The sequence below is a fragment of the Cynoglossus semilaevis genome, chromosome 14, assembly GCF_000523025.1.
Source record: "Cynoglossus semilaevis isolate Cse_v1.0 chromosome 14, Cse_v1.0, whole genome shotgun sequence".
Lineage (NCBI taxonomy): Eukaryota > Metazoa > Chordata > Actinopteri > Pleuronectiformes > Cynoglossidae > Cynoglossus > Cynoglossus semilaevis.
This window is the reverse complement of record NC_024320.1, coordinates 23,132,213-23,146,523: the sequence shown is the minus strand read 5'-3', so window position 1 is coordinate 23,146,523 and position 14,311 is coordinate 23,132,213. Positions and strand designations below refer to the sequence as shown.

Here is a 14,311-nt window from a genome sequence, read left to right as displayed (position 1 = left end):
TTGTATATATCTGTACAAACCACTGTATAACTTGCTGCCACCTAGTGACTGGAGGCTTGTTATCATTCAAGCATTACACTTATGTCCAGCATGCCATATTCCATTGGCAGCCCATCACGCCCCTCCTGGCACCTCATCGCGCCCCCCCATGGGGGGCCCGCCCCACTATTTGAGAAGAAGGGAAAGTGGTTCCTGTGGGACTTGAACCCAGGTTCCCCTGGATGTAAGGCAGATGTGCTCACCACTACACTATGGAACCGCTAATATTGTCGCGTTAGCAGCATATCTGCTGCAACAGGATGTACCAAGTACAATGGTTCTTCTTGGACTCGAACCCAAGACCTTTTGTGTGTTTCAGGCAAATGTGTGAAATGGGCTTGAACCATCGATCCCCCGGGATACAGACAAACAAATATATACAGTACATACATTTCCAAGTCTGACAATGAAAACTGCTGACGCAGCAGTACACATTCCTTAAGCACCACAGAGTAATGCCAACATCAGCCTCTATTCTATATTTAAAATATGTTTGTTCTATATATTATAATACTTTTAATGTTTTAAACATTGCATTTACTCTAATGTCTTTTATTAGTCTGCGTACATTTACTTTTCAATTCCACCGACTCCTCTTACTGCGTACTTTACTGCCCTGGCTGCAGTAATGTGCAGATTCATCCACTGCAGGACTAATAAGACTTTTGTTGTACTCACTATATATACACAGTACATATGTACACAAATATACACAATATGTTAAATCAAGCTGAATCTTTAAGAATGGCACCATCGGGGTATAGATGTACTCTCTGGCTGGGGTCCCCAACCCCTGGCCCATGGACCAGTAATGGTCCATGTTTTTTTTAGTACCGGACAGTCAAATAAATAATAACATACTTTGTTTATAGAGCATCTGCTAATTTCCATTTACTTTTTCCATATAAAGATACTGTATCTGGCATGTATTTAAAAAATATACGTCTCTCAGACATCAATACTAACAGAATAAAGTTTAAAAAGTGGTTTATTTAGAAAATGTACTGATTTAACAGCCCTGTGATAAACAGCACGGTGGTTTTGGTGGGAGACCACCAGGAACAGTCGGACCAGAGTGAGACACCAAGCTGTTGACAGCCGGCACATATAAGGTGGCGCTAACACACACTCAGCACTGATAAGGGAGCGATTGCAGATAAGGAAGATGAAAAGGTGAAGATGAAGACGCCGGAGCTTCACCTGACACTGGGCTGGAAATGAGAAGCAGGGGTGAATCAGGGACTCGAGGGGGGAAAACAAATGTCAGTGCAAAATAAATTAGTAGCAAGCCTGACACCAAGGAGCAAGAGGGAGTAATAACAACGAAATGAAACATTTCAGGGAGGAACATAAACACACTTTTTATTCAGAAGTGTGTGTCTTACTGTCGTTTCTCCCAGCCGTGCTGTGGCTCTGTGATGACATAAAGGACCATCTGTTTCAGCAATCAAGTCCAAACGTCTCTGTGTTTTTAGGGGTTTGTTTCATTCTCGGCTCCAAAACAGCATATCAGGTGATCGTTGAGGCGAGGAGGTAATTTGTATTATCTTAGCGCAAAGATTAAATGAATATATTTTAATAAAATTGCTGTGATCATGTCTTGGAAAAAAACATGTTTTCATGCAGTTGAGGTTTCCTCTGTGGGTTTATGTTGGTGACTCATCCGTCCAAACAAAAAAACAACAATCCCAGAAACAGAGAGAAGTTCAAACTTTAAAACGACACACTGGCTTTTATGCCCTGCCCAACTACCACATTATAGAAGCTAACAGTTAGGTAGTTGTCTGTACTTTGGACTGAAGAACTTCGGTTTTACGTGTTTCTTTTTTAAATTTAAACTAATCGGTGTACAATTTGTGTACTTGATTTGCGGTATGTTCAAACACGGTCAAGTACTAGTACGAGTATTTGACTGAAATATCAGTCTATTAAGAGTGATGACACAGTATCAGTATTTGTGGCAAAACAGAAATGAAGAGAGTCTCTTGGTCTCTGTCTAAACTCAGTTTTCCAATGTTTGAAACAGACATTTTGGAATGACTTTTGGTCTTTTGCATTGTTTCAACTTAGTATCTACTGAAATACTCCTAAAACTCTAGACAGGGTTTCATGCAGTAGGTCATGATGGAAGCGTTGTGTGCAAAAGTTGTAATAGAAGTAGGTCCTTCAAGTTTTAATATATACATACTAGTTTTAGCATGTGTTGTTTAAGGTTCTTTAGTGCATACAGTAGTTTGGGTTAGAAATACAATCTATTTAAAGAGACAGTACAACAGTTCTTCATTTCTGATCTGGCCACACTAGGCATACAGTGAGTATTACTTACTGCAATACTACTGCATAATAGAGAAAGCACCTTCACAGCAGCCATTATTTCTCGTTACCAAGGACACGCTGTGTTGTACACGAGGACAGAGAATGGACAAAAATTGTTTTGTTTTTTTCTTTTTTTTCTCGTCTTTTTTCCACACAAGAGTGTCATTTTCTGGTTGTGAGTGAAGGGGCAACTTCTATTCTTTCATGTTCTAACAATGGAAGCGCTTCGCCATGTATCGAAAATACAATCTATACTGAGATCGTGTTTTCTGCTGCAGTCTGATGCCATCTCATCTCCACATGTTGGACTTTACAGGAAGTAGAATTCACCTGTTTGAATGGAATTATCACCGTGTGATAATATGAAGGTTTTCAGTGGAGCTCAGAGAGGCTTTTAATTAGATGCAGATGTAACTAAAGGGGAGAGGAGATACAAAAGTTGGAGAGGTGCAAGACGTTCCCATGTGTGAAGACAACATAATTGAAAGAAATCCCCACTGTTGTGTAAACCAGGATATATATATGCACTAACGGCACTGGAGTGAATGTTTCTCTCTGGTAGATATCAAGCTAATTACCATACCAAATAAAAGTACGGGCGGCAGCACTTACAGGCCGAGGTTATTTACAATGTGTGCAAATGTGTGAGATGCTGTGTGGAGCCAACGGCCACTCAGCAGGAGTGTAATGGCCTCACAACAGGAGACCTAATGGGCATGTGTGTCGAACAGCAATCACAACAAAATGAATATGTTTTTTATCATTATATTAATAATCGCACCTGGAATTGGTCGTATAGAAGTTGTTTCCATAAGAAAAAGTTGAATTTTTTTTAACTGTTGCTAGGAAACTGTTTGAGAACAATTTCCGTCAGTTTTATTAGCAAACCCTGCAACAGGAAATTAGTCTAATCTTAACAGCAGTGACTTGGTTTGAAATAAATGCTTAACTGTGTATACATATACATATATATATATATACATGTATACATATATGTATATATGTATATATACCTATATACATTTTTGTATACATATATGTATATATATTTATATATAAGTGTATATATGTATATGTAAGCAGCTTGCTCGAATTGAATACCCAAGGTTCAATTTTTTAAATATAATAATGTCATTGTAATCTCATTAAACATTCATAGGTGAATTGAATGAATTATTTCTCATGAAAAGATATAAAGGTAGAGGCCATTCACTTGATTGCCTTGGTTTATTTTTTATGCATAGCAGACCAGACAACACTGAAAAAATGTAAATAATTCTAGGTTTTATGATATTGTACTGTAGTATCAGCAGCTAAAAAAGTGATATGTCAAACACAGCAGTGTTGCTCACACAGCAGCTACACTGACGATGAAATGACAGGTGATATACTGTATATGTCATTAGAAGAATATAAACTAAACACTAATTAAAAAATGACCAAGACAAAGTGAAAAAATCTGTTCATAAAAATAGAATTAAAAACTCCACTCCACTCCAGCAGGAGTTGTTTCCATCAGGGAATTTCATAGAAAAGTGGATGTTTTTCACACCAGGTCACGACCTATTCTTCTCTTCTCTTTTGTCAAAAAACTAAAATAAAGTTCTTTTCAAAAATATTTTTTAATTTCAGAAAAACAAACAGGTAGGGTTGGATTAATAAATGTTCCAACACTTTTCAATTTTTAACATGATTCCATTTAGGTTTCATTCAGAAGTTTGCACTGATTGTGATTTTCTTCTGAAAAAGCTGATGAAATTAAACGAAACTCACCTCAACTCTGGAAACTTTTTAAAGCTGTCACTGGAGATGCCTGAGAAACGTGTCTTTTCCTGTTTCAGGGAATTAAATTGTATATCTTTAGAAATAATACAGTATCATCTGACTTTTAAACTTAACCTCGTATTCAAAACAAGTAAAAAATAAAACAAAAAAAGGCTTAAATTATTTGTGAATATACTCATAGTTCTGAATCTTGAGAAATCTATTTAAAAAATGCAATGAGTTTTCTTTAAGAAAGAAAGGTCAACTGTCTGTTGAAGAATATTTTAGAAACATAAAAAACACTGTTGTAAAGATCGCCACCTACTTGTAGAAAGATAAAATATCTGAAACAAATCACTGTGTAAAAATGGAAGACTTTTTTTCTTACCAATTTTACGACAACCACTGCTGCTGTCACGGTTCTCGCCAATGTTTCTCCTAACAATCAAACAGATGTTTAAGGTCCGTGTTACTGTAACGTGAACTCGTGTGAGGTCAAGAACAATGTTAGCTTTCCTCCAGAAATCTAAAAAAAAAAAGCCCCCAACCATAATAGTGATGTCCTCCTGGAGGGACCCGCCCCTCACTTTGCAAACCACTGATGTAATAGGAGCAACATTTCACCTTAAAGCCATGATGGCACATCAAAAGATGTTGACGAAGTTTGATAATTGGTACTATTGCCAGTGATGGATGCTGTGTCTTTTGAAGTCTGCTTATTTAACACCTCATAAATTATGCACAGTCTATTTGCAGATAAAAAGTAAAAAACAAAACAAAAAAAAACAATAAAATTGTCTCTGTATTACAGGATAGACACGTCAAAAAGGAGATCAAATATGGAAGAGTCCTTGTCACAAGCAGCTGACACTTGTGCCCTTGTTTATTGTCTCTTGCCGACTGCGATTCGCCGTTAATCCCTTCGCTGGCTTTAATGAGCCGACGCGGGTCTCGACGAGTCGCAGCGATTCCCTCTGCTATTCTTTTGTGCATTCAAAATGAAAGAAAAAGGGGTTTGCGAAGTCTCTCACTCTACTGCCACTTGTTTTGGAGTCATTCATCAGGAAGAGCGAGACCGAGTCGTCAGGGGTCGAACTGGCAGGAACCCTGCAGTGACGACTCAATAATGAATAGCTGGAATCATTTAAAGACCGCGGGGGAAAAAAAGAATAAAAGGGAAGAAAAAAAAATGTTCATGAAAAGGGCAGGCTGGTGATAGTGCACCTCGCTATAATAATAATAATTATTGTTGTTGTTAATTATATAATATGAATATAATTATTGCGTTGATCCCTGGTCACCCCTGGTGGAGGGACGAGCTGGAAAATAATTCTTTATCATAATTACCATTCTTCACGTCTCATCTTCTCAGCTTTGGACCCAAACACCGAATCAGTGGAGGACTTGATGCAGAGATTCCAGGACAGTTTCCGTGTCCCCAACACACCAAAGGACATGTCTCACTACCAGCATATAATGCACAGCTCATCCACGGGCCGACGAAGGGTCCCCAGCCACCCACCAGGTAAGACCGATCGCTGATCAGATGGAACTGTTGTTGAGTCTCCTGTACCGCTCCTACTGATCTAAGGAAACAGAATGACAGTATCAAAGCTGTGGAAACAAACACCTAAGTCGCATAAGTTCATGTGGAATTAGTCTGATTAAACTTTTGATACACAGTCGATATAGTTTTGTGAGTTTTAGTTTCACCAAAGCACATTAAGCTCAAGATGCTCCGTGCTACACTAAAGTGCCAATTGCCCCCTCCCTCCTGTCCCCTTTAGGCCCCTAATGTCTTGTCAATGGCCCTGTGTTCCGAGGTTGGACCACCTCATCCAATAGCACCGTAACAGGCCCGGGCGCAGAGTGTTTACACTCATATTAGCCCTGGAATCTGGACTTTAAGATAGCACCCCAATGCCCAGCATGCTTTAATGAAGTCTCCAGACCGTCTTTCCCGCCTCCAAGTGCAGGGTACTAAGACAAGTCTACGAATAATTCAGAAAATATTCATCATATTTGTTTTGCCTTGTTGATTCCCGCTTTCAGAACGTATGTGTCCCCATGAAGGCCACCAGTCCCCATCTTTGGAACCTTCAACATAATGTCTTCACTTCCTTAAACAATTTTTATTTACCGATGCTCCTTTAAACCCAATCTTTCTACTAAAACCTAATGAAGGTGCTAATTGAGGAAGAACCTGAATGTTCAGTCTGGCTGAAGCTGTCAGTCAGTCATTTATTATAGAAACTGATGACAGACTGATGCAGACAGTTTCTGATGATAGTCTCTTTATTACTAGTCTTGAATTTATAAACTGGTTTGAACTGGCTGCTTTTCCTGTGGTTCTACTGTGGTTTTATGTACATATCTCAAATTTTTGTTTTTCACCACTTCAAAAAGTAACAATATGAGTTGATTACTGCCGGGAGTCTTGGGGAGAGTTGCTCGTTTGTTTACGGCAGTAAACTCTCACAGCTCATGACAGTTTATAAGTGTAGTACTGCTGTGTAAACAATGGGGAAATGATACTCTGTGCAGTACTATCAGATCGAAAACTTTGGTTTTATTGAAGGGGGTTTGGATTGTAAATCTCTGTAAATGACCAGGATTTACGCAAAATATAAAGACACGACAAAGTCAGACTCGACTTTCACAACAATCTCTGCTCTTGGATTTAAATACTTTAGGTTTGAACAGTGATATCCCTGAATTACTTCAAACTTTCTTGTGCAGGTGACTCATCAATGTCGTGTGTTTTAGATTGTTTTCTCCGTCTCAAATTTTCTTTTTCTTTATTTCTGTGGATTTCCTTTGACATTGAATGAAACGACGGGTTTGTTGTCATAAAATGAAAAAAAAAAATCTGGATTTTCTGCTCTGTTTAAAGACAAGTCACACATTTGTATTAGTCTTGTTGACCCTGCGACTTGTATATCAAAAACATACCCCAAATCATCTATAGCCACTAGAGGGCACGCTCTACAGTCATTACAACTGGACACTGTTGTAGCGCACCTAAAAGACATTATACAACTAAATTATTAGGACTTTTTTTAATCCATAAATACAGTGCGGGAGAAGCTAACATTTAGGACTTTTTTTAATCCATAAATACAATAGAAACAACATTGTTACTTCCATAAAGAATTCCAGATTATAAAGTGTGCAGCCAGAAGTGACAATCAAACAGTGCGGGAGAAGCTAACACTGACATTGAGTCTGACGACGGAACCTAGCAAAGGAAGACACAGCCATTCAGCTTTTTCCTCTGGCGTCTGTTTAGTTGTTTGTGTCATTGTGTATGAATAGACTCAGTGAAGCAGAATAAGATCAGGAACTTGTTGAACTCGTTCACCTCTTTCATGTTCACACAATTAGCCCAGTTTTTCACATTTGTTTTGATTGAATGCATTAGTTAATTAAATATCTTATTTTTGTATATTGCAGTTATTTTCTATTATATTTTCTGTTCAAGGCTGACTATTAATAATAATAATTCATTTTTTAATTTGTTTGTCCAAAACATTTGTTTATGGCGACATCATGACTTCAATAGTTACCAATCATTTGCCACGCTCAACATTAAATAGAATGAAAAAAGATTTTCATATGATTTCACAAGGTAGAGACGTCAAAGGCTGTGTTTAAACAATTGTTTTGTTTGTTTTGTTGTTTTCTTTTCAGACTGAATCTTGTCACAGCTGCAGTTCTTTTGTACATCCTCCTCAAGGGAGCGTTTTGTGAGGAATCGTCTCCTCCTTGATTTTATTTCTTATTGTTACCAATAAATAACTTTGTTTGTGTCACAACACCATCATGCGATGACTAATGGGTCACATTACAGACAGCAGTGACGCTGTACGGGACAGGGATCTGTATCCTGCAGGTGCAACGAAAAAACATTAGCAGGTGGTGTGCAAAACACCATCTGTGTCGTTTACACAATGTGACGGGAAGTTTAGAAAGTGAAATGTGCACAAGTGACAGAGAAGAAGAGAGGTCACAGCCTGTGAGGCTGCTGAAGGTTTACCTATTTTTAAATAGATTTCAAAAACACTGTGAAATATTCACATTAACACATTCACATAAGTCTGATCAACTTTTTTCCATTTTTCTTTTTCATTATTTATATCCTTTTAGTCTGCCTCCTTGGTGGGCCTTTGTAGCTAAATGTGGCCACTCCATCACAGAGACAAAACTTAATTTAAAACTTTTCTCTCAGTTCATATTTATCCTAATCTCTGCATCAGTTTGAACTCTGGGGAATAGACACAGGAACATGTGATCTCTGCAATCTGGGAGCTTTTTTTTACCATCAGGAAACAGTGTTTGGAGGCACATGTGGGATCAACCCTTACATTTCGAAATTATTGGAACTTCCCAGAATGCATTTGTGACAGTACCCAACCACTCGTGGGAGTCATTTATTTGCTTCCAGTAGCTCTGTGATAGATATATATGTATATATGTATATATATATGTATATATATATATATACACACACACATATATGCACATATGTGTATATATGTGTGATAAACTTTATTATCGCGTTAACTCATTAGTTAATGCCAGCAATTATGTTATTGTGCTTTAAGGCAGTTTTTTACATTTTTTTTATTATTGAAAACGTCTGTTGATAACCGGCTTTTATTTAGTAAAAATTTGTTGATTACTGCTGCGTCACTCAGGAACTGGAATTGCAGAGAATTGAGCTTTCGCAAAAATCCTGCCCCCTATTGGTCACAAATTATAAGTTGTTTTGGATAAAAGTGTCTTCTCAATGTAATGTAATATAATGTAATTTACACATATATACATATATATGCAAATGTATAAAAAGTCCAGTTCTAACTCAACTATATTTAAAAACAAAAACAAAAACAAAATTCTTCCAAACCCTGCATTCAACTTTTTACCACAACTAGATAATTAGCCGCGACCGTGTCCTCTGTGATGACACGTCTCCTTGGTCCATTTCTTGTACAGTACAACATTTCTGATGTGTGACACAAACACAGTGAGCCAGTAATGAGGACACCGACAGTACAGTCGGCCAGTTTGTACAAGAGCAAAGCTTCTGTCCTTGACATCTGAGTAGGAGGAACACTGGGTACTGAACAGAGGAACTGTGAGTGTTTGATGCAGCTGGGGGTGAGAGGAGCGTTGGTGGTGGGGTAAACTTCCTGCAGTTTAAGGACAACTTGTCAGAATATTTATTTTCTGCAGTTTCTTTTTCTCTTTTAAAAGCCTTGGAAATTGGAATAGAAAGCTAATCGCTAATCAGCAACTAACGAGTAGCATCTGAAAACATAAGCACGTGGGAGTGGGGGAGGAGGGTGGGGGGGGGGTCTGTGATATGACTGCCTGGTTTACCTTTAGGTTATGACTACAGACCTCCTACATTGTGTGTACACTCCAGGCTGAAAACTGCAGTAATGTCTGCTCAGCTAAACCCTGCAGCTGCTCATCTCCTCTATTCTTAAGGCTCCATAAGTCTGCATATTCAAATTCTGCTTTGTGCAAACATTGCTCATTTCCCTGTCAGCATATTTTGCCCTTGTTTATTTTCTTCCAGGACTCGCTGATACCTGGACAAAAAAGCGTTGGCTCATGCACATGGTTTCTTTTTTAGCAACAGTCACAACCTTGACTTTTCTACTTTTTCATCATGCCAGGCATTGTGGGCTTTCCCTGGAGGACATATTACACAAATCACTACAGGGAATAGTAAAAAAAAACAAAAAACTTCATACTTCATATATTCTATTATCAAGCAGAGTTTGCATGTTTAAAGAAACATTTAAAATACCTGGAGGGTTTTAATTTGGGAGGACCTGGAAAAGCCCGTTATCAGAACCAGTTACCAGTGAACTAGTTATTAGTGAACCAGTTATCAGTGAGGCAGCAGCACTATCCTCCTTAGCAAATATTTCCAGCCAAGACATTCTGTAGATATTTGCAGTTTTTTCTCCCATTAATGGTTGTGTTTGGAGGTTTGTGTCTTTCTGAGTGAAGTCACTTTTCTAATAAAACTCCTTAATTTGACCCAAACTATCCAGAAATATCATGACGCTATTTCTGAATCCCTGGAAATTCCTCTGTAACCTTACACCAGCTGATACCTCCAAATAACAAGGTGTTAGAGGACTGGAGTGGTGCAGGGGTAGTACTCCACCTGGTCCCTGACCCCAGGTTTGATCCAGCTGCATCACGAGCTTCTGATGTCTCACTCTGCAAATATTTATATAGTTTGATCCAGCTGCATCACGAGCTTCTAATGTCTCACTCTGCAAATATTTATAAAAAAAAACTGTTGTTGGTGAAAAAGTGATTTAAATCACAACAAAAAGATTTTCTCTTTTTCTTTAGAAACACCAGTGTCTAAAATACGCACTTCCCACGACGAATAAATCACATTGTATTGTGGGTAAGTGAGTCAATTTCTTCTGTTGACCTTTTACCATATGATAGCACAGGCCTGGCCCAGGTGATGGGCTCTTTTATGGGAGCCCATACACTTCTCTGGGAGCGTGACTACATGATGACAGCACAATAGGCCCGACGCCAGCACCGGGCCGTGGGCACCGAGCTGTTCACTGCCAGGAGAACAATCAGGTTCCACACTGATTCACTCAGTGATCTCCTCTGTTTCTTGCCTCAGAGAAGTAGTTGCTTCTTGCCTTTAAAGGGTATGTGACAGTGACTTTCCAACGTGGCGTGTCAGGTTCTCGTGTTTTCTGGGATGTCGAGTCAGACCGTCATGTTGAGATGGACCCAGGGGCTGTTCCACTGGAGAGGAATCTTTTAAACGGAATGAACAGAGTTTCTAATGATCCGTAATTTTCATACTGTGTGTCGCTTCTGGCTGTTTCTCCTCTGAAGTTGGTTCAGGGAGAGTGGTTGAACCTCAAACTTTTCTGCTATGTTGTTTTCTACCTTGTTAAAAGCATTAATGGGACCTTTGATCAAGAGTTTCTATTCAAACCTTTTATTTAAATGAAACATTCAAAGAATTATTTTTTTTTTATCCGCCTCATACATTTTCATTGTGATTTGGCTCATTGTCACCGTATGTTTTTGGAAACTCTTTACTTAGATTTTTTATTTAGATGGATTGGTGGATAGATAGACCTTTATTAATTCCTCTGAAGTTTCCTTCGGGACATTAAGGCTAGCAAGCCTCCGTTTTCTCACATATTTCACAACAAGTTGTACGACAACTTCACTCCCTCCTGCACTACAGTAGTTGATGCCTCCATTAACAGAGCTGCTTTGGTTCTTAGAAAAAAATTTTTGTTTTAGACGGTGAAAAGAGTTCAATCTCTAACCACGGTCGAACGTTCTATTTGGAAACGTTTTCTCACAGAAAGTTGCAGACACTGACTAATACGTCGATATCCACGGTTTTATATTTCCATGTTCCTCATTCAAGGCTTCGACATGTGTCCCAACAAATGATGTGACTTAAAATGAAGGTAACTTTGTGGTTTTCAACTGGATTTTCCCCTGCTTAATTAATGCTTTGAAGTAACACATGAAAGAAGTCTTTTGTCCCTGTGTGTGGATGTGTGGATGTGTGTGTGCGTGTGTGTCTTGCACAGTGTCCTTAAATTATTTCTGTTTCGCGCCTTCATTTTCAGCAGTGATCGATTTTCACTGTTGAGAAGAAAATGGATCCAGATGTGGATTCGCTGCTTCATCAACCATAACTATTATTTGTTCATGATTTTCATGTTAGTTACAGACACAGAAATGATGTCAGAAAGAGAGCGGTTGCAGCCAATGTATCTAAATATATTCACATATTCTTTGTCTGTCGTTGTGATGCTGGAGAGGTTTTCCGGACTATAAGTCACACTTTCTGTAGTAGTTTGTTTGGTTCGGAGACATCATTTCAAGTGACATCAGCGATACAGTTTCCCTTGAAGGGACGGTTGTAACTGTTGGACCAGGCGTGGGCAAACTTGTGACTCGCGGGCAACAATTGTCTTCAAATTGAACAGGGGGTCAGGTCAGGAGCAGATAGATGGAGGAAATTCTATCATTTTCTACACCAGCTATTGGGGAAAGGCAGAATTATAATGATAATATAAACAAATTATATAATTTGGAAAGGTTTGGCGGGCCAGAACAAAAAGCTGTTTGGTCTGCATCTGGCCCCCAGGCCTTAGTTTGCTGATGCCTGTGTTAGACTGTACAGATGTAACTACTCCATAAACTTATTAGCCTGTTATGTTACTATACAGTATATACGAACTGTATGTATACGTATATATATATATAAATGTATCCATATATATATATATGAACTTCAAAATCTCAACTTTTCTTAAATCACCTTTACATTTGAACTCTGCTTGTTGTCGAACCCAGTCACCTTCCATTGCGTGATGTTTTCACTGCCCCCAAGCCTGACTTGTTCTTTGTTCCTATTCCATGCAGTGACTGTGGACATTCGATTCCTTGCCATAAGTGTGTGTGTGTGTGTGTGTGTGTGTGTGTGTGTGTTATATACACAGTGCTCCTTTGAACATTTCCTTCAGATCCTGTTTTTTCCTGTTTGTTTCACTGCAGGGATCACGCTCGTATTGATTCCCACCTCTTTCAGGATATTATGTGAACGGCCTTCCTGTATCAAATGCTGCTCGTGCCCATGTCCATGTTCATAACCCTTTCCTACCCTATCAGTGTTTTTTAGACATTGATGAAGTGTAGCGCCTTCGCAGATTTAGCCAACCTTTGATAGTGTGACTGTTTTTTTTTTCACTCAGATTAGCCACAGGTATACATTACATTGAAGCAAATCCTGACCTTTCCTTTATCAGCCTAAAACACAATATTTCTTGCGAGCATGACTGAATCTTTGCAATATAAAAACCTCATGTTTGGTATTAGACGATCAGACTATGTATTTGTGAATATACAGTTTATAATGACCTCTGAGATGAGGTAAAAAAAAAGAGTCTTTCAGGGTATCAGAGGAGCAGCGGCTCCATCAGAGACTGATCTCCATGGACTCCATCCTTGTTACATTCTCTGGCAGTTACCCAGACCACTTGAGCCCCCGACGGGTGTTAATGAAACCAATGAACCAGTCAGAACTGTGATACATTCTCTGCAGGTTCATACAGTTCTTATCTCTGAATCGTGAATATGGATTTTTCATGATTATTTTAGTAATACAGCAGAAAAATATCAAGTTTTACAGATATGTTCTCATTATATATTCTACTGTATACAATTTCACTAACCTTTAAATGGTTTCAGTCCCAACTAACGATTTCTTATCTTGGATTCTTAAAAGAAACTGAGCAGATTGGAGTGACAGCTAAGGTAAAACAGTTTGGAAATAACGTCAGAGTCAATGTAGAGGTGGTTTGGACGTGAGTTGAGAAGAGATATCAGTATATGGGACAGAGGATGTTGGAGGAAGGGCTTCAAGGCAGGAGACAGAAAAAGAGTGTCCAGAGAAGATTTGTGGATGTGAAGGAGCTGTAAAAAAAAAAGAGATGAGAAAAGGAGGAGGAGAAGAAGGAACTGAAGAAGGAACGAGGTAGAAGAAAATTAAGAACACATTGAAAGAGAAGAAGAAAAACACAGAGATTATCAACTGACAGATCGTGGGCTGCATATGGTCCCCAAACCATCTACTGTGGTCCACAACTGGATTCCAAAATTAGCATCAAATATTAATGTTAGACAAAGGTTGGATTTGTATTTGATTTTATTTCAGTGTCCGGCCCCTGAGGTGTCTGTCCAGATGAATCCTGGCCCTCCAACAAACATAGTTGGTGACCTTTGCTGTAACAGACTTTTTTACCAAAAATGTGGTGTTTTAAAAAATATATATATTTTGAGTCCAAAGGTTGACAAGATGTGACTAAATGGGATTTTATCTCTTAGACACGGTAACTCTCCAAAGACTCTCCCAGTGGTGGTAGCTGTTTTTTTTTTTAAATTCCAACATTGCTTTTACGATATAATCTCATCTGACCGTAGCGTGAATTACCCACTGCTGGAGATAAATTCTCTGGCCTTTTAAATCCCTGTTGGACTGACAGTACCAGGTCCAGTCCTGAAGCTGGATCTGATACATCTTGCAGCAAATAGTGAGCCAAGCATCTGACGAGGACAAGAACAGGCAGAGAGCTAAAATCATGCTTGTGGATTGTAAAAAAAAAAA

General features: G+C 38.7%; 1 protein-coding gene across 1 annotated transcript in view; it reads left to right on the top strand.

Moving 5' to 3' along the window:
- Positions 1-14,311, top strand: part of astn2 (astrotactin 2) — a 220,838-nt gene that overhangs the window by 75,341 nt on the left and 131,186 nt on the right. The window contains exon 4 of the mRNA XM_025061990.1: positions 5,492-5,644. Coding sequence (XP_024917758.1) covers positions 5,492-5,644 — 153 coding nt within the window. The remainder of the gene's footprint in view (positions 1-5,491; positions 5,645-14,311) is intronic.